Source organism: Nerophis ophidion, linkage group LG09 (genome assembly GCF_033978795.1).
Source record: "Nerophis ophidion isolate RoL-2023_Sa linkage group LG09, RoL_Noph_v1.0, whole genome shotgun sequence".
NCBI lineage: Eukaryota > Metazoa > Chordata > Actinopteri > Syngnathiformes > Syngnathidae > Nerophis > Nerophis ophidion.
In genome coordinates, this window is record NC_084619.1 from 27,421,592 (window position 1) to 27,446,831 (window position 25,240).

Here is a 25,240-nt window from a genome sequence, read left to right on the forward strand (position 1 = left end):
CGTCATCGTCTGCAACTTCCGGTAAAGGCAGGGCTTTTCAGTTAGCGACCAAAAGTTGCGAACTTTATCATGGATGTGCTGTACTGAATCCTTTCAGCAAAAATATGGCAATATCGCGAAATGATCAATTATGACACATAGAATGGACCTGCTATCCCCGTTTAAATAAGAAAATCTCATTTTAGTAGGCCCTTAAATGAAAATGTATCACATGCTGTAAGAGGTCTTGGGTGATAACCTTTCATTCTGTGCTATCATATAATTATATTTTAATGTGCATTTGTGGAACTGCGTGGCAATAAAATAAAGATGTACATGTACACACCTTGCTGTGACTGGCTGGGAGTGGCAGGTAGGTGACTTCCTGGTGTGGCGCCCACACACGGCTCACGAAACAAAATACTATTTATATCCGAATTCAAGTTGAACCTTGCATGCATTTACATGTTTGTTTGCTTTCGTGTTGTGTTTTTGCGACTTTTCGTGCGTCCCCCGTGACACCCAGAAATCTCGTTGCCCCCCTTTGAGAGGGAGATAGCGCTTCTTGGCCACCGGGGGGCGCTCCATCCGCGGTGCGGAGCCAGGGCCCCTCCTTTCTCAGCGTGGCTCCCCAAGTTTGAGGGACTTGAGAGCGGCCACGGGAGCAGCCAGACGGCCCCTTTTTACGCGCTCGCATGGGCGGAGAAAGGCGGAGGCCCAAAGGCACTGCGGCCAGGAAGCGACTCGAGTTACAGCGGGAGGGGGGCCTCTGACACCCCGGAGGAGGGAGCGAGAGGGAGGGCAGTGTGTGCGAGTGTAGACGTAAGGAGGAGAAGACGCTAGTAAACCTGACAAAGCGTCTGCTGTCGGCAAAGAGAAGAGGACACACGCTGATGGATATTAAGACGTTTCCCCGAACTTCGTAATCCCACCGCTCTTTTTTTTTCAGTGACTTTCTTTTTACTTGACAAGTGCACAGTTGGATTGTTGGAGAAACTATTGGTGACGAGGAGGAAAGTTTCGGGGCTACTTCGTTGTGCCTTCTTTTTTTTTTTTGGAGCCCCACTTCCACGGATAAAACACCTAAAAGTGGGATTTTCTCCTGCATGGCAGCGGACTGCTCTGCGAATCGAACTTGGAATATACTCTGTGATTTCTTCTGAATGTGGATTAGTCCAATCCAAACACATTTTTGGGTGCATTGAGGAGTTGGAGACGTTTGGATTGAGCTCATGTTCTGTCCTCCCTTCTTAACTGTGCATGCCAAAACAAAAAGCTCTACCACTTTAGCCCGCTTTGGTAAGTTTTTTTTGGACCATTTTGTTCTTTTTATGATCAAATTATTTTTAAAGTCATTCTGCATTCATGTATTCCGAATTTGAAATGCACCAAAACACATTAAAACTTTACTATACATTTTTATTATTTAATTATTTCCCCCTCATAGTAAAAATCGACCTGTTTGTTTTTGCAGAACTATACGGCACCTTGCACCATTAGCATGCGTCCTGGTTATTTATTACTATGCTTCATTTTCTACATCGCCTTTATGGTGCCAATTATCCAGTGGCCGCAGTTGTTTTTCCACCGCTTTGGTGCCGGCGCCCTAAATCACTGAGCAGCTCCAAATGACCCCCCATTGAGGAAAAGCCAACTGATTTGCATCCCAATAGGAATTCAATCAGCGCCAAGAAATTTCATTCAAAATCTGCTTTAAATGAAGTGTGGAGGAAAGCAACAGGATTGAGCACAATTTTTCTGATCAATTGCACATTGTATGTATTACTTATTGAAAAAGACTCTATCTTTGCATCGAATGTTTTGTAAATTTCACGTTATTTGTGTTTGCCAGGTAAATATCAAATCCAATGGATTAAAATTACACGGTTAAGTGGTTATTGGTTATTGGTTGAAACTAAATATGTGCTGTGTTCTGTGGATATATAATTGGTTAATGCAGTGATTCTAAAACACTCGGGCTCTATCTAGTGGTATGCCAAATAATCACTCAATTAAGTATTCAAACACAGTGTTACTGTTCAAATTGTGTGTAATTTTACAGTGGCTAAAATATGCATGGTAAATAAAAACTCTGCCTTGTTTTTTTTCATATATTTAAGCCTACTACGCTATTGATTTTTAATGTTAATCATTATGGTGGTACTTGAAGAACCAAGTGTTTTCTGACGTAATGTTTGGTAAAAAAAAATCCCAGAACCACAGGATAATGCATTTGTAATTTACCTTGGGTTTAGATTATTTAGGAAGACAGCGTCTTACTTAATGGTGTTGTTTGGATGCACTTAATTATACATACGACCAGCTTGTTTGACATCATTGTAAAACTTGCACTTGTGTTGACACTGTATAACTTACTGAAGTCCTAAAGTCATATCACCAATTCACAAACTAATATATATTTTTTTATTCACAGATCGGGTGAATTCCACTGTGTGACAGGCGGACCCGGCAGCAGTTGATGGTTGGGCGGACTCCCTCAGATGGGATCAGTGTCCAGGAGGCGGTGGAGAAGGGGGATATGGGGAGCACTGGCAACAAATAACGGGATGGCCTCGTGGGCTTGGCTGCTAGCTGCCGTCCTGCTGTCTCTGCTGACTGTCAGCGTGGCCCGACCGCCCCTAACCACCACCAAGGAGGAGGAAGCCACCCTGGAACCCGAAGGTAAGCAACTGTTGCTGGATGGCACATATAGGAAGGCGGATCAGGATGTCAGAACCTTTTGTTGGACTTGTTTTGACAGAGCAGATGGGTGATGGGATCAGAGCCTTCTCAAACATGAGCCACTGATAAATCAAATTGTAGATGCCTGTTGTATTTTAGATTGTACTTGAGAGTGAAAGCCAGGTGGGTAGGAATGTGTTTGGTCTGGTGTCGCTCTCCTGCCCTGTCTGCCTGGATTTAGGCAAAAATGAAAGGGACAACATTTTAATATTGCTATAATCTTAATTGTACTGTATATGGAGGAGGTACAGTACGTATTTATTTAGTGTTGGCATTAGTAGAGGTCTGTGGTCTTTCATTGTTTTTCTTCTTGTCATGGTGTCTGTTGATTAAGTAGTTTTTCAGAGTTTTTGTGTTAAGTAACATTCCAAAGCCTTTATCCTCTTATGCTAATTGTATGTTTTGACCATCAACAGGTTAAGAATGATTGCTTGTTGTGTTGATGAGAGACTCTCTCATTTTGCTGATGTGTCAGAGATAGGTGCCGGTTATTAAACATTGCCAGAATAGCCACTTAAAAAATGGATAAGACATACATTTGGTTTAAAAAAATAACTTTTGTTACATGCAAGTCAAACAGAAAAGTAATTTAAATACATCAATGATATAAAAAAATGATACCCAAGTAACTAAATATGCAGTATAAAATGAAATGCAATAAAACCAGCATTAATACAGATCACCAACAATGTTCCTAAACACGGCATGCTTTTGTTGTTATGTTGATGTGTTGAAATCCGGGGTTGGTGAATGCATGTCGTTTGCCGTTACTGTGAGTGGCGCACAATGAGGAAGCGTTATACGGAGAAATGTGTTTAATTTAAACATTGTCACCAATAAATATTCTTTAGATTTTGTGTGACGATGCTACATTATTTATGAAGAAACTTTCTTGCACAATTTCTCTTTCATGCACTTGTTGCGTGTGGCTGGATTTGCATTAATTAAGTACTAACATTAGGCACCTATAACTCCTTCTCTTCGTTTAGTTTTTACAGTACCTGTGCCACTATAAAACCGACTTACGTTACCCATCCCAAGTCCCAGATGGAGGGACCTTTTATACATTCCAGGGGGATTTGTGAATATTTGACTCATTCTTTAAACACTGAGATTTCATTTAAATAGCCAGCAGACAGACCATGAGACATCAGAGGCTCTTGGTCATGTAGATCATGGTTCAAACTCAGTCTTGCTTCCATGGGTGTCACCTGGAGGGCGTACATGTTAGCGAGCCAGTGTGACTGCTGCTACCGCCTTCTCAGTCCTAATAACACCCCCCTACGGAGATGTTTGGAATTCCCTTTAGCGCTCTGTGCCCTGCAGCCACGCTACGTAAGTGCATGTGTGTATGGGTGTGTCTATGGGAGTAAAATAGCTAATGCTGGATGAGATTGCATATCAGTGTTGTCTCTGTAGAGCCTGTGTGGCTCTGCTAGTTTGTCTACCTGCAGTAATAGTTGTAGTCGAGCCAGCGTGGTGGTTAAGGCTTCCACAACAGAGCCATTGTTGTCACTGAGGCCTCTGCGGTATCTGTGGGAGCGTGTTTACCTTGTCCAGGCGTGCGCCGATTGCACTGTGATTGAAATAGTCTGACAATGACAGCAAACACTGTCCTTTACATCGGTTCTGTCTCGTTTGCAGATCAGGTTTTTTGCTTTTGTAGAATAAAAGCGGCACAACTGGAAGACGGCCTGAAAGAGAATGGAGCTGACAAAAGTCGGTTCATGACTTGGCCCTCGTCCTGCTCTCGCTGCCAAACTTTGTTCTTTAAAAAAACATTCTGAGCAGCAGGGAGACCGACTTCTCCAAATAGTTGAATGCTTAGATAATTAGAGACAGCTAAGTCCAGTCTTTCATGTTGAATACTGACACTGTTTATACTGTTGACTGTGTGGAAAACTATTGTCGCCCTATTGCAACAAATTCCATGTTTTTTTTATAAATGTAATGCTTATAGGTTAGTCGCCTGGTCAGGAGGTTGCAAACACACAAAGATTGTGATTAAGGGTCTGTAATTTGGGTTACGGCTTCCAAATGACTGAAGTTGCGTAATAGTGTGTGTGTCTGAAGATGCAAAAGTTGTTCCGTCTTTCATTACTATTTTGTAACACTGCTCAATCTACATAGTAGGAGGGCAGCTGTAAAAGGATAAAAGTGTCAGTTAAATCACTAATGACATGAATAATGTGTGTGTGTGTGTGTGTGTGTGTGTGAGCGAATGTTTGCTTGGGAGAATGAGGGAAGAGCGGGGGTGGGGTGACTGTGTTTTTGACAATAGACCTGAACTCCAAACTAACACCTGATGTGTTAAAAGTCCACAGCAGGAGGCAGATAAAAACAATGAAAGCGTTTACCGGTGTAAATTATTACTTAATGGAGTTTGCTTTAACACATACATGTCACAAATATCAGCATTTCACATTCACATTATATCATCCTTTTTCTGTATGGTTCACTTTTTTTTGAGTCACTTAAAATGCAATCATGCATACACCACCTGGCCAAAACATTAGCTATTTCTGCATATGTCTGTTGCGTTAACATTTGCTATTTACGTTGAAGGTGCACAGTTTAATATTGATCTAGAGTGGGAGTTTACCTTCTTTTAAGTGTCAAAAGTTTTCATATACAATGTAAAACAATGACCGGGATTTCCCAGCATTTAACAGTATTATTTCTCAGTAAAATACTGTAATCAAAATGTACTGTAACGTTAGACCAGTGGTTCTTAACCTAAGTTCGATCAAACCCCAGGGGTTCGGCGAGTCAGCCTCAGGGGTTCGGCAGAGTCTCCACCGCAGCGGTCAAGACACACCAGACTTGTGAATTGATTAACATGGACCCCGACTTAATTAAAAAAGTTGAAAAACTTATTAGGGTGTTACCATTTAGTTGTCAATTGTACAAAATATGTACTGTACTGTGCAATCTGCTAATAAAAGCTTCAATCTATCAATCAATCAATCGCGTAAATAAAAACTTCTCCCTATTGGCGTAGCTGTACTTTAAAGTTAACATTTGAATGACAATAAAAAGGAAGTTTAAGTATTATGTATACCCCCAAACAATGTTCCCGAGTTCATGCACTGTGTTGGTTTTGTTCTTTGAACAAGATTATGTTCATGCACGGTTCATTTTGTGCACCAGTAAAAAAAACATATGACTTTGTCTTGAATTAAAAAAAAAAAAAAAAAATATATATATATATATATATATATATATATATATATATATATATATATATATATACAATGTTATATATATATATATAAAACATTGTATTTTTCACTAAAGAATGGTTCGGTGAATGTGCATATGATACTAGTGGGGTTCGGTACCTCCAACAAAGTTAAGAACAACTGCGTTAGACAAAGAACTGTAAAAATTACAATACCCTCATATTTCACAGCAATTAACCAATGTAAATTCAAACCAATTTGTCTCTTTAGGGGTTCTGTTAACTAAGTTGCACACTCTTGTACAGTAGGTAGCAGTAGGCTCTTGAAACAAGGGAATAATTAACAATACAAGTGTGAAGTTACAAATATAGTTGCAACTTTATTGTAATTAACTGTAAAATCACAGCTCTGCAGTTATAAAAATCACACAAAATTGCTGTGTATGTTATGGTGAAAGTAATGCAATTATTCACCAGTAATTTGCCGTGAATTACAATGAAAATGTTTACAGTGTAGCTCTTTATTGAATCTAATGGATGTGTGCAGGTGTGCCTAATGTTGCATCTGACGAATGAGCATTACGGTTCTGTTAATGTCCCATTAAAACAGGAGTGTAAGATATTATGAAGGGCTGATCATCCTAATCTATAGAGAGATATACATATCACTCAGAGTTAAAGGGGTCAGGTGAGGTTGAGGGCAAGCTTTGATTGTAGGGGTGAAGCGGTGGGCAAAATGAGGAGCTGTTGCCATGGGTGTTAGTGGGGGGGCCGGTTCACGAGCCTCTCTCTTTGTCATCGCATAAAAAGCAAAGAATGGATTTGAATGAGAAAGGACGTCAGAAGAAGAGGGAAAGAAAAGTCTGGGATTTTGCTATGTGAGCAGGATTTAAAAGGGATGTGAGAGAATAAAAGGAAGGAGAGATAATTTGATTTGGACTGTGTGTGCATGCTGAGATGAGATTACATTACATTACATTAGGTCAATGAGAAAATAGGTAAGTAGACTTTGTGACGAACAAGTCTTTCTTCAGAACTAAATATACAAGCTCTGTTTCTTTCTACTCCTTTTTGGACATGTAAAGAGAAACTGGAAATATGTGAAGTATAATTTGTTCGAAATAAACTTAAACCATAAAGACCGTAATTATATTCGGGTAGTTATTGCTGTTTGAAATCTCAACACTTTCCACTCTGCCCACATCCCCTCTCAGTCTGAGTGTTTGAGGCTGGCCGACACAAAGACAGGTAGGCAGACGGAATGGCAAAGAGACACTTTCAGAATTACTGGCCAGGCACTTTTTTTTTTTTTTTTTTACAATGCAGAGAGAAAAGGAGAAGACCACTTTAATCCATTTTACTGATAGATGATGTGGACGGCAGGAAAAAAAAAGCTGAATGATATTGAGAAAAATGATGTGTGTGAGTGTGTGTTAGAGAATGGGGAGATTCCCCGCCCCCTCCTATGGCGCAGAGTGGGGTGCAGCTTTGCTGAGATGAAAAATCTGTCGTTTCAACTCTTCAACTGAGCACACACCTATTTGTTTGTGTCAGTTGTGTGTGCTGCATCTATTGATCCTTGCAGTCGTGGTTTTAACCCCAGCTCAACCTTGGGCTGCTGATGGTTTCACAGTATGTTTCAGCCTGCTCACATACGACATAGGTTCCCATGAACAGTCAGGCATGCTGGAAGTGTCAAAATGGTCAGGTCAGCCAGGTCAGAGGTGAGAGCGGGTGTGTGTGTATGTTTGTTGAGGGGATGTTTGGGATGGGGGAAGGAGAAGGTAAAACGGAAAGGGAGGTGAAAGAGAGAAATGGAGGGGCAGCGGGAGGTAGGCTTAATGGAGTGGGACAGATGGACACAGCAGAGATAAGACAAGCAATGAAGGCAGAACTAACACATCAATGCTTTCTTTAATTAAACACACCATTTGGAACCCCAACCCTCCCCCTTATTTGTATTTATTTTCCTCCTTCCCACTCACATCAAATTTACAGTCGCGATCAAATTTTACATACACTTGTAGAGAACATCATGTCACGGCTGTCGCGATTTTCCAAACATTTCTACAACTCTTATTTCTGTGATAGAGTGATTGGAACACATACTTGTTTGTCACAAAAAACATTTATGAAGTTTTTTTTTTAAATTAATTTATAATGGGTCTACTGAAAATGTGACCAAATCTGCTGGGTCAGCAATGTTAATATTTGGTTACATGTCCCTTGGCACGTTTCACTGCATTAAGACGCTTTTCGTAGCCATCCACAAGCTTCTGTTGAATTTTTGACCACTCCTCTTGACAAAATTGGTGCAGTTCAGCTAAATTTGTTGGTTTTCTGACATGGACTTGTTTCTTCAGCATTGTCCACACGTTTAAGTCAGGACTTTGGGAAGGCCATTCTAAAACCTTTCTTCTAGCATGATTTAGCCATTCCTTTGCCACTTTTGACATGTGTTTGGGGTCATTGTCCTGTTGGAACACCCAACTGTGCCCAAGACTCAACCTCCGTGCTGATGATTTTAGGTTGTCCTGAAGAATTTGGAGGTAATCCCCCTTTTTCATTGTCCCATTTACTCTCTGTAAAGCACCAGATCCATTGGCAGCAAAACAGGCCCAGAGCATAATACTACCAACACCATGCTTGACGATAGGAATGGTGTTCCTAGGATTAAAGGCCTCGCCTTTTCTCCTCCGAACATATTGCTGGGTATTGTGGCCAAACAGCTCAATTTTAGTTTCATCTGACATCACATGGACAAAGATAAGCCCTTTTGGAGGAAAGTTCTGTGGTCATTATGTTCTTTACATGCGTATGTAAACTTTTGACCACGACTGTATGCAAAATGGAATTTTTAAGGTCAAACACAATCCATTCTGATACTGGGTGACATTTGGTTTGAATGTCGAAAAAAATATTTCCCAAAGGAAACATTGAAAATAGAACTAATCTGTTCTAGAGTCAAGCTGTCACCATCAGGAAGTATTTGACATTTGTACTGACCGTCTTTGAACATTGTTGACTGTCCTACAACTTACATGATAAATATACAAGATCCCTTAAGCAGCAATCTAATTTTTTAGTGTTGTTATTTCTGTACGTCATTTTCAACTTGTCACAGAAAAAAGGTTAACTATTGTAAAACCTGAAATCTACAAAACACTGTCTGGTACTTTGTTAATACATACTGTAAGTCAGTGGTCCCCCACCACCGGGCTGCGGCCCGGTACCGGGCGATGGCCCGATTGGTACCGGGCCGCAGAAGAATTTTTTATTAAAAAAAAAAAAAAAAAATATATATATTTTAATTTTTTTTTATTTTTATTAAATCAACATAAAAAACACAATATACACTTACAATTAGTGCACCAACCACAAAAAGCTCCCTTTTTCATGACAAAAACGTCCCTTTTTCATGACAAAGAAAAAAAAAAAAAAAGGACCCCACCGGGCCGCGGGATAAATTATTAAGCGTTGACCGGTCCGCGAATACAAAAAGGTTGGGGACCACTGCTGTAAGTGACAATGCATAGTAAGGGTAGTAATGAGTTCGCTCCTTCACAGGACTTATTCTTCTATTAACATCCATTGTCTTGATGGGTAAGGAAAAAGCAAAAAGTTGCAGTCAGTCATTCGATGCTGTCTGAACTCAGCTTTCTTTTAAGGTACACTGAGGTATTGTGTAATCAACTGAAATATCACATAATGATATACATGAATGGTTGTATGAAAAAATTTACAACTTTTGTCTTCAAATATTTAGAAGTTTGGATTTTTATTTGTGTTTGTTAGTGTTGATGTAAGATATCGTAACACCCAGGCAGTGTTTCTGTTACTTTGTTTGTGGTGGTCTACCTTTAATAGCTCGGTTGGTAGAGTGGCCGTGTCAGCAACTTGAGGGTTGCAGGTTCGATTCCCGCTTGTGCCATCCTAGTTACTGCCGTTGTGTCCTTGGGCAAGACACTTTACCCACCTGCTCCCAGTGCCACCCACACTGGTTTAAATGTAACTTAGATATTGGGTGTCACTATGTAAAGCGCTTTGAGTCACTTGAGAAAAGCGCTTTATAAATATAATTCACTTCACTTCACTTCACTACATTTGGACTGCCACAAATAGATTTGGCTTAACCTGTTAGGTGACAGTATGAATTGTAACGTCACTTCTTGACAGAGCTCATACACACCTGATCTGCCAGAGAATACAAAGACAAAGTAGGAGTATCAGTGTTGTCAACTTAGAAAGTATTCAGACTTTTTCTGTGTTGGATAACACTGCACCTTTTCCAGTGAACAATGTCACCCAGTTGTGTCTAAAGTGCATCTGCAGACCGTGGCTTTTTTTTTTTTTTTTTCCATGCAACATGTTAGAAATTACATGGAATAATAAATGCCAAAGGAGATAATGTATTGAGAAACGCTAATATGGCACTAAAACCTTGTAATAATTAGGGTTCTGCTGATTAACCGGCCACCCATTAGTATTGGATGATTTTTGGGAGAAAGTATTTGATCTGCACCTTAACACCGATCACAAACGCTGATACGCTGACAAACAGCTAAGTAAGCGTCTCCATACACACTGTGAAGCTGCTCCCCTAAACTAATAATAATTATCTCCATTACGACAAATAGACTGAATTTCTTAGTACATTTTGTATCCCTATCAAGTTGCATTATCATTGGAGGACGAGGCTAAACATGTCACACATCAAGAGAGAGCCAAGAGCAGGCATGCTAGGAGCTAAGCTAACCTAGCTTTAAACAACACCAAGAAATAAGTGTTTTGTAGATGTGTAGATGTAATTGCATTGCAGCAGACATCCATCCATTTATTTGTACCGCTTGTTCCTTTTGGGGTTGCGGCGGGTGCTGGAGCCTATCTCAGCTGCATTCGGGCGGAAGGCGGTGTACACCCTGGACACGTCGCCACTTCATCGCAGGGCCAAGACACATAGTAAGCAGCTATTACTATGAAATTAACAAGTAGAATAATAAGAGTTTAGAGAAAGGATTATATAAAAACACATACTGTAAGAGTAGGATTAAATCGATCCAAAAGCTGGTGGTATTGATATTTACGATAGTATCAGTATATATATCAATACAAGAGTGGTCAGATCTATATTTTCATTTTCTCAAAATATTTTTTATTTTTTGTTAACTTTTACAATCTTGGGAAATAATTCCCTTAACACAGGAGGACATTAAGTGCACAAAACATAACTTTAAAAAGTAATACATAGTAGTTTTTGCTTTTGTTTAGTTATTGTGCAGGATTGTTCCCACCGGATATTTATTTATTTATTAATTTTTTATCATCAGTACTATTGACAGCGTAAAGCGGCCATGTCAGCAAGCTAAGGGCTCCTGGTTGGATCCCCGGCTTCCGTCATATTAATCACGGCCATTGTGTCCTTGAGCAAGATATTTCGCCCTTGCTCCTGATGGGCTGTGGTTAGGGCCTTGCATGGCAGCTCCCACCATCGATTTGTGAAAGTGTGTGTGTGTGTGTGTGTGTGTGGATGGCTGACTGTAGAAAAGTGTCGAATCCTCATTTGCCCAAAACTATTCGTTTTCATTGTCTGTTATCAAGTCTGCTATGATTAAAACACACTTGCGTTTGTTTCTTTTTTATTAGGATTTTAAAGATGATAAAAAATGGCTTGAAGATGCGACTAATGGGACTTACTGTTGTAGCCTTTCAAGCTCTCTTACACAACTTCACAACCCTCTAGCAATGTTTTGTATACACACTGCAAGTATATATATACAATATAATGTAGTAAAAGACACGTTCTTAACAATATGAACAATATGTTCAATATTTACCGTACTTTGATCATTTTATTCAACGCCGGTACTAACTTCTTCCACGCATTGATTTTTTTTTTCATACCAGCGCACATCTGACTTCTGGCAACAAATGTGTGTTCCTACTTCCAGAAACAAAACGTTTGTGTGTGTTTTAATCATGGTAGACTTGGTTACAAACAACAAAGACGACTATTTGCGGACAAATGAGGATTCACAACCTTATCTTTTTGAACCTGAATTAACGGAGGATGAACTGCTGCTTCTAGAAACGAGCACGAAGAAGAGTGTGAATTGTTGGAGCAGAGGGATGTTGAGAGCGTGAGGTGAAAGCAACTCGATGGTGCAAAGGTGGAATTTGGAGACAAGCTATTTCAACATAAATGATGTGCCGATCCCAAATAAAGCATAACAATTATATACCGGCCAGCTGGCCTAAAGAGACAACTGTCCATCGAGTGAGTCACACTTTATATTGATCATGATTTACGCAGAACATCGTGCGTGTATATCACAGGATACGCTGTCTAGCTAGCTGTGTATAAACAAAACATGAAATGTGGGCTAATACTTTTTAGATACTGTAATATGATTGTTCATGTTTTTCAGTCAACACAGATTGACTTGTTTTATGCATTACAAACTCAAACGCTTTTCGCGTTGATGTATAAGCTAGGTTATATCTTGCCGTAGCTAGCTTTTACGGTTAATACCAATGCACGCCGATGTGTCACTACAATATAAAAAGAGTTCCTCAGTGTTCGCTCTTACAATAACAATGTCGCTGCAGTTTGGTTATTGTACAGGTTACGGAATGTGAATTAAGTATTCCTGACGGTTTTTGAATGCATATTAAAGTGATTTAGAAGTAGAATTGATTGCTCCCATTAGCTGCATTGCTAACTACCTAGAACGAGCCAATTTTTACATGTTGGAATGCATAAAAAACAGAAAAACTTTTTGGCCTCTTGTCTCTCATAATGATTAGGAACGATAGGCAAAATTCCACAAAAATTACAGTTCCCCTTTAAAGTGATTTAGCGGCAGAATGGATTGCTACCTTCAGCTGCATTCCAAGCCACCAAGAACAAACCGATTTTTGAATAATACAATGCAAAAAAAATAACCCTTTTGTCTTCTTGTTCATTAAGATTGTAAAAGATGTACAAAATTCCCCCCAAAAAGCGCAGTTCCCCTGTAATGCGTATTGTAAAATGTAACACAGGCTGCAGTATATTCTGCCCTTCCTGAATGTTGGAATTTAGTTTGCCAAATTTGTAAACAGTCCTTTGAATTAAAGATGGAAAACAACTTGAGGAGTTTGTTGACATTCTTCATAATGAAGTCACTGTAAAACTATGCAGACAAAGGAAAGTACATCGATATACACATCAAGTGCACATACATGTAGGAGATAAGGTAACCTGATTAATCTAGAATAAAAAAACTGAAAAAAACCCAACACAATTAAACAGGAGGAAGTTTGGCTTTAATGCTGCCAGCTTAAAAGAGACCTACACTTATCTTTTTTTTTTTTCTCTTCTATTGTTTACTATCCTTATGAGAGACAAGAGGATAAAGGTTTTTTTGGGGGGGGCATTCCTAATTTGTAATAATCTGCTCATTCTAGGTGGCTAGCAATGCAGCCAATTAGGAGCAATCCATATTGCATTCAAATCACTTTGAAAATGCTTTCAAAAACTACCAACAATACTTCATTTACGTTGCGTAACCTGTATAATAACCAAGCTGTAGCGACATTGTTATTTGACTGTTTATGTAGCGTAGTAACACATTGCCTTGTGACGACATGCTTCAGGATTAGCCAAAAAAAAGGTACAGTAACCGGTAAACTAGTTTCCTGCATCAGCAGCTGAATGGCTTTGGCGTTTGTAATGCACAATACAACGCGATAGGACATCAATCTATACCATACCATACTAATATTGACTGAAAAACGTGAACAATCATATTACAGTATCTTTAAAGTATTAGTCCACATTTCATGTTTTGTTTGTACAACTAGCTCGACAGTTTATCTACTTTAGCTGTGCGGTGATGTGCTGCATGTATCATGATCAATATTATAGTGACTTACTCGGTGGACGGTTGTCTGTTTGGTATCGCCGGCCGGGTACATTTCCAGTTGATCTTGGGCCATTTATGTTGGCCTAGCTTTGCTCCAAGTTACACATTTGGAGCATCTAGTCACTCCGACCTCATTCTTTCGGCTTCCGTCTGCTCCGAGTCCGCTTTCTCTTTGTGGTCGCAAAAATTTAAATAAATAAAAATAATAATAATAGAAGCAGCAGTACATCCATTCCAAGTTGAAAAGGATAAAGTTGTGAATTTGTCCGAAAATAGTCATCTTCGATCATTGGTACAAGTGGCCAAAATGAGCTTCCTCCGCCGGGTGGCGGGGCTCCCCCTTTAAAGATAGGGTGAGAAGCTCTGTCATCTGGGGAGGAGCTCAAAGTAAAGCCGCTGCTCCTCCACATCGAGAGGATCCAGATGAGGTGGTTTCGGGCACGTCCGACCGGTAGGAGGCCACGGGGAAGACCCAGGACACGTTGGGAAGACTATGTCTCCCGGCTGGCCTGGGAAAGCCTCGGGATCCCCCGGGAGGAGCTGGACGAAATGACTGGGGAGAGGGAAGTCTGGGCTTCCGTGCTTAGGCTGCTGCCCCCGCGACCTGACCGCAGATAAGCGGAAGAAAAATGGATGGATGGATAGTCATCTTCGTTGTCTGTTGCTAAGTCTGTCATGATTATAACACTTGCATTTGTTTCAGGAAGTAAAAACACACATTTGCTGCTGGAAGTTTAAATTGTGCTGTTATAGAAACTGAAATAAATGCGCTGAGAAAATAAATTCCGGGATTGCTTGAATCGACCAAAATCGGTAAAATATTGTAAATATTACATATTGTTTTGAATGTGTCTGTTACTACATTATACATACTGTATATATATATATATATATATATATATATATATATATATATATATATATATATATATATATATATATATATATATATATATATACATACGGTGGCAGAGGGGTTAGTGCGTCTGCCTCACAATACGAAGTACCTGCAGTCCTGGGTTCAAATCCAGGCTCGGGATCTTTCTGTGTGGAGTTTGCATGTTCTCCCCGTGAATGCGTGGGTTCCCTCCGGGTACTGCGGCTTCCTCCCACTTCCAAAGACATGCACCTGGGGATAGGTTGATTGGCAACACTAAATTGGCCCTAGTGTGTGAATGTGAGTGTGAATGTTGTTTGTCTATCTGTGTTGGCCCTGTGATGAGGTGGCGACTTGTCCAGGGCGTACTCTGCCTTCCGCCCGATTGTAGCTGAGATAAGCGCCAACGCCCCCCGCGACTCCGAAAGGGAATAAGCGGTAGAAAATGGATGGATATATATATATATATATATATATATATATATATATATATATATATATATATATATATATATGTATATATATATATATGTATATATATATGTATATATATATATATATATATATATATATATATATATATATATATATATATATATATATATATATATATATATATATATATATATATGGGCTTCACGGTGACAGAGGGGTTAGTGCGTCTGCCTCACAATACGAAGGTCCTGCAGTCCTGGGTTCAAATCCAGGCTCAGGATCTTTCTGTGTGGAGTTTGCATGTTCTCCCCGTGAATGCGTGGGTTCCCTCCGGGTACTCCGGCTTCCTCCCACCTCCAAAGACATGCACCTGGGGATAGGTTGATTGGCAACACTAAATTGGCCCTAGTGTGTGAATGTGAGTGTGAATGTTGTCTGTCTATCTGTGTTGGCCCTGCGATGAGGTGGCGACTTGTCCATGGTGTACCCCGCCTTCCGCCCGATTGTAGCTGAGATAGGCGCCAGCGCCCCCCGCGACCCCGAAAGGGAATAAGCAGTAGAAAATGGATGGATGGAGGGTTTTATGGTTTTATAGTTGTTTTAGAGGGTTGTGTGGTGAAGGTTACAATGGTGACTCCCATTTGCCGCATCTTGAAATACTTTTTATCATCTTTAAAGTCTTAAACAAAACACAGAAGTTTGTTCTTGTCTCTCATAATGATTGTGAATGATGGACAACATTTCCCCAAAAATGTAGTTCCCCTTTTATGCTAACGTACAATGGACAAGATTATAGACAAGCCAATTGAAAATTAGCAGGGCCAATCGCAGGGCACATATATAAACACAAAATCTTTAACAATCTAAAATTTTTAAAGTAAAGCTGGAGGGCTAAGCATGGAAAAGTGCTGTAAAGTGTGAGGCAGATCCAATTATTTATCGAAAGAGCTCCACCCGCATATCAGACCACACATGCAGCTCAAGGTGGGCGAGAGAGGGGTTAATTATTTCCAAATCAAAGGAAAGAGAGAGAGAGAAAAGTACAATACAGGAACTGTACCTGTGTGTGTTTACTCGCCCAGGGGGAACATTCAGAGGCATGCACACATGCCTTCACCGCTGGCTTGCAGCAGAATTTCCCTTCCTGTTGAGGTTAGAATGTGTATACATTATACTTAACACACATATACACACAGCCAGACATAATGTGGGTACAATGTAGTTAAAAAGGTGTATTAAGCCACAGGAAAGGCTAGGAGTGGCACAGCCTCCATAATTATACATGTCGACCTGTTGCCAAATGCTGAAAATATACTTTTATCTCCGTGCAATTCCATTACCCTATTTTCCCTTTTCCTCCTGCTTTCCCTGTGGACTTATATACATTTTTGTGCTACATTGCACAATTAGTTTCGAGTTTCACAGCTGTAAAGGGTTTTAACAAATTATATTTGAGCACATCCATTATTCCACATCGAAGTACAGACAACGTTCGGAGATATTGAAAACAAAGAAGCCATGCCACTGATAGTTTTCAGTGTCTAGAAGTTGAGACAGACAGACAGAAACAAAGAAAAACTTCCCTAAAACAAAACAACAAAACAGAGCACCCCATTTTTCCCTCTTCTTCCTGACAATTTCCATCACAAACCTTTCTGTCTGCTTTTAACTCTTATAGGTACATTAATGGGGTTATATTACCTCTTTGTAGGCTGTCTGTCCGCCAGTCCTACTCACCCATACTCTTATGCACACACGCACACACACACACACACACACACACACACACACACACACACACACACACACACACATACACTGCTTGGCGTCTAAGCAAAGGTTAATTGGATGAAGAGGCTTTTTCTCAAAACCCAATATCCAGTTACTACCTGCTAACAATGCATTTTATTGATATATATTGTTTAATCTACAAATAGCTTTGGCTTTTAACTGCATGCTCTCCACCCGTAAATGCTAATCACACTTTGCACTTTGTTTTGGTACGGCTGGTATTTTCTAAGGGCTCCATTTCAAATGACTCACTGGGATTTTGTGGGTATGTTATGCTGGTGTTTAGGGAACATGGCCTTTTCTGTTTTTTTGTACTGCCTGCATACGTTTAAGGAAGTGCATCCAGTTGGTGGTGTTGTGGTGTTTTTGTTTCTTACACTTTGGCTTGTTTCTTCCTCTCCCACCTCTGCATCCTTTTCATCCATCATCTCCCCCCCTTCTCCTTTTCCTCCACCATTCGCTCTCCAGACGCATCGAACAAATACCAAATATCTAAGCCCACGGTGTGCTCAGTGCACCCGGGGGAGGTTCTGAAGCTGAACTGCCCTCTGCCGTCAACGGGGATCATCACCTGGACCAAAGATGGCAGCTCTCTGGGCACCAACAACCGCACACTGATAGAACAGGAGGTGCTGCAGATCCGTGATGCCACGTCCAAGGATTCGGGCCTGTATGCGTGCACCAGCGTGGGCAAAGACGCGGTCTGCTTCATAGTCAATGTCACAGGTGAGTCAGGGACTAGGCGAGAAGGGACAGGATTTGAGAGTTTAGACGCATAGACTTTGAATTCAAAAAGTGTCCAAGGAGTGGATTCCTTCTTGAGGTTCGGTTGGTACTGACAACGTGTTGCTGTCAGTCTCTGTGTGTATCATCACTACAATTTCACAATAGTATCGGACAAAAGCTATTTAAAGACAATTTCCCACTGAATAATATCCTTCAACTCTACCAAATTGCAATGTGGCCGCATACATATGACCATATGTGTGTTCAGAAGTCCACAGCCTGAGTAAGGGTGGCGGTAACCCTAGTTACTCTGTGCAGATGCCATCTCGTCGGGGGATGATGAAGACGATACCGAGCGATCAGAAGACACAGGGGCAGATGGAGAACAGCTGAGTGAGTATGGAAGGGACAAATTACTTATATATCCATCCACTAACTACTGTTAGTGCTTAAACGACCAAGTTGTTGTCAGCAGTTAACTTTACTTTAAAAGCTCTGGGTTGTCCGGTATAGCGGTACTGATATAGTGCAGCGGTGCTAATTAATTAAAAAAGGTACTATACGGTCTTTTACAGTTTTATTTTCATCTGTATACAGAGCCGAGGCGCATGTTAAGTGTGTCAACACGCAAACACAGAGCACATACAAGCAGAAACTGTGTAAAGAGGAAGAATGCCTAGAGTGGCAATTTTTCTCGTTCGTAAAGAGTGCGTGAAGTGCAATATGGGGTTATTTGGACTTAAAAAATAACAATAAAGGTGAAGCTTTGAACATGAAAGCTCCATGCTGCAACAGGTCCGTTTTCTTGCTGCCTCGCAGTCCCCTTTAGGGTTTAGGGTTAAGGTCAAAATAGGCCTCCGTACTGTATTCAACTTTTCAAAAGTAAAGAAAGGTGACATCAATCTCCTTTATTATTGTTGTTTTTTTAAGTGTCCTGACCTGTTCCCACTAAGACATTTTATTGTATTATTTTGAAGTAAAAAATTGACCGCCCCCACCCAATCGTGCTAAGTTGATTATAATTTTAAAACTGTTCGAAGCAAATGACTACACATTGTTTCCATACTCAACGAAAGCAATATTGGCAGTGTTTTATTACTGTAGTTCATACAGTAATATGCTCATTGGATCATGGTTAAGGAAAGACAACGAGTTAAGCCGCCTAATTGTACTGGGATTTACAATGAGCAGAAGTTTGTAACACCAAAACGTGTGCACCCGCTTAGCTGCTCACCATTCTTGTCTAGACTTATGCTGGGCGTGTGTGTGAGTGTGAGATGCTCCAGGGAATACGGAGATTCCTGACATTCCATTAGGTAGACAGGCCTCAATGGACCCATCCACGAAGCCAGTCAGTCAGCTGGGCTCATCTATTATAGAAGAGACCCATGTGGACCCAGTTACTCACCTGATGAACTTGTGTATTTGAATGTTTGTGTGCACGAGAAGGGAAGGTTTTATCCACGTGTGTCTGTGCTAGTAATATGTTTACGGAGCTAAACACACTCACACATGCACACAAACAAACACACACACACACACACACACACACACACACACACACACATGCAATGTCCACATACACATTCTCAAAAATGGGCTGAAGAGAAAATTAGGGGTTCCACATCTTCTTAAAATTCTCCACACGCACCACGCTATACCATCAGTGCTCCTCCGCCTCTATTCTCGGGCTCACCATAATTGCTTGAAAACCATTTAAAATATGGAAGAAACCCAGCAAGGACACAGTAGAGGGGAAAATTAAAATAATTCTGTTGGTAATAAACCACAAGTAATGTTTTTCCAAAAATACATTGTCTTGCTATGTGGGGTTGAATATTCATAAATGAGATTATTTATTAAACAAATTAGCGAGAAGATGGTGGAGGCAAGATAAGGGTGTTTTATTTGGACAAAAAAAAACGCTTTCTCTGAGCGTAGTATGACGCTCAGACCCCAAGTGGAGGCCTGAAGCAGAGTGGGAGCTTGTAGGCATGGTAAGAATGGGCCTGTTTTGTTGTTGTTGTTTTTGTTGTTCATGGCTTTTAATTATTTCTGGAAAATCATGAAAAGTTCATTCATTCCACTCAATAAGTTAGATTGAGCAAAAATCTCGGTCTAAGAAAGACATAAAAGGAGAGTTTTTCTGGTTAGCAGTCGTATATTTTAGAGGAGACATGCGGAGCCTCTTCACTTGAGGGAAGCAGACTTTTAGGGAAAGTACAGGTGGCTCACGCTGATATCATCAAGAAGTCAATGAGCTAAACGTTTGTTACAATTTCTCTTGTTGACGAAAATCCTCATTAGGGTTTACATTTGCTGTTGGTGGGCCTCCCATTTAAATAAATCTGCAAACAGTTTTAAAAGAATAGCCAATATTTTTTTCTCTGACACTGGGGAAAATGTGAGCAAAATAAAGGATGTGCAGGAAGTTAATACAGCAATTCAAATAAAACTACATTTCCCCAATTTTTGTGCTTTTTTTCATGGATGAATAGACTCTCACTTCATTTGAACACTACTTGGAGTAGATAAAGAATATTTCCTAAAAGATGAAAACAGGAACAAACTTTCTATGTGGCAGATACTTGTTTTTCACCCAAGATTACCCATAGTTTCGAATTGAAACGGTACTAAGGATGGGGTTTTTTTGCCATATGTTCAGCTTGTACAGTAGTGATTTGTGCAACCTGACCAGATATGGGATATGACAACACTGAATTACGACTTTGGAACAGTGCAGGGTTTCCCACAAATAAAAAAAAAAAATTGTTTTATTATTATTATTTTTTTTCGGCTTTGGACTCGCTCGACCGCTCATAAAAGCAATGGGACTCTGTCTGTGAATGAATGGAGCTTGTAGTTACATATTATATAAATATGTAAATATTATATAAATATGTACATAAAGTGTTGTAATTATATTCCAACTCCGTGTTCTTCTTGGTCATCGCCGCCACCGCCGCTGACCGACCACACCACCACAAATAGATGCCTGACCTGTGGGAAACACTGCAGTGACTTAGCTCTCAGGAGGACCATATGAAAGAAAAAAAGGTTGACTCATAGTCCAGGAGTTAGATAACCTCTGCTCACCCCGAGCCGTCATTGGATAACCAGCCATGACTGTGGCTCCAGATGCATGGCGCATCAGGGGAACAGGGGGTCCTGGGCGCCACAGCAGTTGGCCACTTCATCCGGTGAGAGGTTGGAGGGTCATCTCGTTTGAAGTTTTGCCCCTCCGGATGGAGGGCATGGGAAACAGCAGCGCTCACCTTTCATTTCTCAGCCTCATCCTCTAACCTGGCTGCCACTTAAGGGTCAAAGGTCGCTTCGGAGAGACAGGCTTGCATGTGACAGTCTTCACCTAATCGAAGTCTGTGGGAATGGAAGCATTGCTGACAAGGAGAGTGGAATTGAAGACAGTTAGGGGTGAAGATACAGAGGAAGAGCAATACAGATAGTGAGGGTGAAGGTATTTTAGAGGAATGACTAATTATAGTTTGAGCACTGAGCATACACTGTATGCCCCTATCCAGGAAGGAAGAATGCTGTTTACTGACTTTACTATCCAAGTATGTGCTTCTTGTCTGGGTGTAGATCCCAGAAAAAAATATGATAGTACGCAGACTGGACAGGCTCTACAGAGAGTAAATATTCTCTTGGGCCATAAACATATGTTTGACGGCAGTTGTGGACTTATTAGTGGGAATTCCCTCTGTTGCTTGTCTGCTGTACAAGAGAGGAAGTGATGGCGTGGTAGGCCGTTTACATTGTTGTTCAATTTTCTCTTTCCCTCTCAATCCCATCTGCTTTGGTAATCACGCCACCAGGTGCTGGGAGAAAGTAGTGGGCGGGGTGCTGGGAGGGAAATCCAGCTGTCTAAAAGACAAAAATGGGGGAAAACAAACAACACAGCAAATTTGTCAGATTTCATCAAAAGTGTTTGGTACACTAGCAGTGGACATGCTAGCAGTGTCAATCTGAACTAATGGGCTCTTTTTTTGGTAACTTCTGTTTTGGTCTCTGACAGCACATAATGGTTTCCCAAGGGTGATAAGCATCCGTACTCCTGCTGTCTGCATCGTGCCAAGTGACGGGCAGATAAACATGGGAGCTATGGGAATTGGAGGAAGTCAAGAGAGAAAGAAAAGCTGCTAAGTTGAATGAGATGAAATTGAATGTGATGGTCCAGTAACCCTCTTGGCAACGCCCATTCCCCCTTAGAGGCGATGTTTTTTCGTACTGTGTAACACCGAGTGGAACTTTCAGGAAAAGACTGTGTTTTTGTTAAACTGTGCAGCTCTGTGTGGTATCATTCCGACAGTGGGTAATTTAGTGTTGTCAGGATGGGTGTCTGGGAGTGTTCTTTGTTGGCTGGTACAGTCAAGGTCCTGAAGCGTTTGCATTGAGGACATTTTTAGGATTTTTAGCCAAACTGAACACAAACTGCTTTGTGTTTTGTAGGTTCCCCGTACTGGACTTCGTCGGCTAAAATGGAAAAGAAGCTGCATGCGGTTCCAGCTGCCAACACAGTCAAGTTCCGCTGTGCTGCAGGAGGCAACCCCCGACCAAAGCTAAGTTGGCTTAAAAACAGCAGGCCTTTCCGCCAGGAGGACCGCATGGGAGGTTATAAGGTAAGACAAACACTAACAAATCTGACTTTTAAGAATCTCAGATGTCACACTTGTTAATCTCTGTGCTACGAATAATTCCAGCTATTGGTGATTGTGCACTTCACTGGTGTCAAAGTCTTGATTCTAATGATTCTGATTACTATTCCTTATCCTCATTTTCACGCTTTGCTTGCGACACAAGGGAAGTGTTTCCGGTGTGTAATTGGAATTGCTCATCCTTGAGCCGCTTCTCACCAGGATACTTTGCAGAGTCTCTGACTGTAACTATTAGTGAGATAGGCGTGGGACCTAAGGGTTAAATACACCCCACAGACAGTAAAGAAAAATGAGGTTGAGTCAGGGTTGAGATGAGACTGCTGAGGTAACTCAATTTAGGGAAAACAGGTCCCACTCAGTTTTGGTATGTCTATGACTACAGTGTCTAATTCTATTATTACGTGTGATTCACTTAATAGTTAATGATTAATCTGTAGGAGGTTTCTGTTGATCCTGCATTTGACAAAGCAACTGTGTGTAATTGTAAGATTAGAATAAGGTTAACAATTGGAGCTCAGATAGCAGCGTAGCCGTCTAATAACTTGAGGGCTCCTAGTTCAAATCCAGCTTCTCCCATCCTAGTCACGGCCAGTGTGTCCTTGGGCAGGACTTTTTACCCACCTTTCTCCCAGCGCCGCTCACACTGGTGTATGAATGTGCATGAATATTTGGTGTAGGTGCAAATTGGCAGTCACGCATCCATCAGTCTACCCCAACAGTCTCCCCCAGGGCAGCTGTGGCTACAAATGTAGCTCATCACCATCAAAGTGTGACTGTGGAGTGAAAGACTGATGGGTTCTCAGTTCTCTCCGTAAAGCGCTTTGCGTGTCTAGAACAGCTCTATATAAATCTAATCCATTACAATTATGAAAACATTAGGTTTCTTGTTGCAAAGCAGGAACATGACCTTTTACATCCTGGGAGTGGCAGCTCTATTTTACTTTGTCATAAGAATAATTCCACAGACAACTTCTTCCAAGATACTTGCCAGGAGAGTATAGGGTGTAGATTGTGTTAATGAAACTGGTAACGTTGCATCTACTCCGCCTTTTGCAGGTTTTTCACAATGTAGACAAAAACAGCCAGGCGAAAAATGATACAGTCAGCCTGCTAGAAAAAAACACGGGTAGCTTATTTCCTTTTTTTGTCAACAAATGTTAGACAAAAGCTATACCTGAGCCCAACCCTGTGGAATAATCTCCGCTTTGTGTGAAATGTGGGCTTGTCTTGCAACAGTCTCTGCTTGTTGATCGAAATAATTTGATTGTTTGGTTGTTTATGTGAATTTTGCATATTCTAATGATAATATGTATGAAACGTCTTTGGTATTAGTTTATTTTGTACATATATAGAGTTACAATGGGGTGCATCACATAATTACAGTTTCTCATTACATATCCATAAAGGAGTAGGAAGAAGCATTGTGTCTGTAGCATGCATTTTTTATTTATATTGAGTAATTGCGCTCAATCGAAGCAAATTAGTATAAAAACCAAAACAAGTTGAAAATTGCCATCTGAACTTTTGGACGTGTTTTTAGTAGGGGTGTAACGGTACGTGTATTTTTATTGAACCGTTTTGGAACGGGGGTTTCGGTTCGGTTCGGAGGTGTACCGAACGAGTACACATGCTAGCAGCGACCGGACTAGGACAACATGTAAAAGCCAGAGCTAGAAGACCCTCCAACCGAACGAGTTTCCACACGGACATATTAAGTAGCGTACCGCACGTTGTGTAAACATTACACACCAAGGCACAACACACAACATGTTAGCAGCAACCGGGCTACGATAGACTGACTATACTTCCTCTTTTCACCAGACATGTCCTCTTTTGCGGAGCTGTCTGGGTGGACTTTCTTAAATGCCTCAAATGTCCGGCATTTTAAGTTAGGGTTGCGTGTATTTTCAATGTACGTTCAGGGTTAAGAAGGGGTTAAATTAAAACAAGACAACTTGTGCACGCAGCAGCATTCGTGAGGGAGGGGCAGAAACAGAGAGAGCGAGAGAGTTATGATAAACGCGCATGCTTTGCCAGGCTCTGCTTTTTACCCATAGATTTATCAGATTTTAATTTTTATTATCTTTAGCAGGGGTGTCAAAAGTATGCCCCAGAGACAATTTGCGGCCCACAGCTAATGTTTTAAAGGCCCACGGCACATTCTAAAAATACTATTAAAATAAGGAAAAACATAAACAAAAGTGAAATAAAAAAGCTTAAAGGCTATATGTAATTAAGAAAAAGTTGCAACGCTGAATAATGAAACAAAGCTGTTTTTTTTTCTTTCAAACTGTCATTGCTCAAAACATAATATTGAATCAAAATCAATGTTATTACGAATTATTGACCTAGCCAAGGTCCCAAATACTTCACATAAAATATTCCACTAAGAAAAATATTTTTGGTGGAAGATTTAGCAAATTTGGTAAATAAATGACCAAAAAATTTATATTTTGTTGTTTTCTTACTGTACCGAAAATGAACCGAACCGTGACCTCTGAACCGAGTAACGTACCGAACCGAAATTTTTGTGTACCGTTACACCCCTAGTTTTTAGCCATCTTTAATCTAGCATGTGATGTGGCATACACTTTCTCCATCAATAACTGGCTGTATAATGTTATGGTTTAACAAGAGGAGTGTGACGGCAAACGGACACCGGGTGGCAGTAATGTCCAAAGATTATTCATATATATATATATATATATATATATATATATATATATATATATATATAATATAATTAGGGAAATGGAGTGTGAACGAGATCGAAGAGTATGTATGGTGTAAGCCTATGTGCAGGATATAACTGGAGGGATTTTACCTTAAGTGTTGGAGGTGCGTGTTGAGAGAAGCGGTGCAGTCCGACAAGGGCAAGACAGGCAGGGTAGTCCATGGGCAGAAGCGGGTTCGACAGGCAGGAGCGAGTCGT

The 25,240-nt window shown here is 40.6% G+C and overlaps 1 protein-coding gene across 6 annotated transcripts in view; it reads left to right on the forward strand.

The window, feature by feature from the left end:
- The first annotated feature begins 694 nt into the window (after nt 1-694).
- Nucleotides 695-25,240, forward strand: part of LOC133559198 (fibroblast growth factor receptor 2-like) — a 67,395-nt gene continuing 42,849 nt past the window's right edge. For 2 of the 6 annotated variants that reach the window (XM_061910723.1, XM_061910721.1), the window contains exons 1-5: nt 697-1,278; nt 2,414-2,661; nt 17,378-17,635; nt 17,954-18,028; nt 22,103-22,272. In XM_061910723.1, coding sequence (XP_061766707.1) covers nt 2,481-2,661; nt 17,378-17,635; nt 17,954-18,028; nt 22,103-22,272 — 684 coding nt within the window. In that variant the 5' untranslated portion in view covers nt 697-1,278; nt 2,414-2,480. Of the gene's footprint in view, nt 1,279-2,413; nt 2,662-17,377; nt 17,636-17,953; nt 18,029-22,102; nt 22,273-25,240 lie in introns of all 6 variants that reach the window. The other 4 variants (XM_061910720.1, XM_061910722.1, XM_061910724.1 and 1 more) reach the window with 4 other exon arrangements.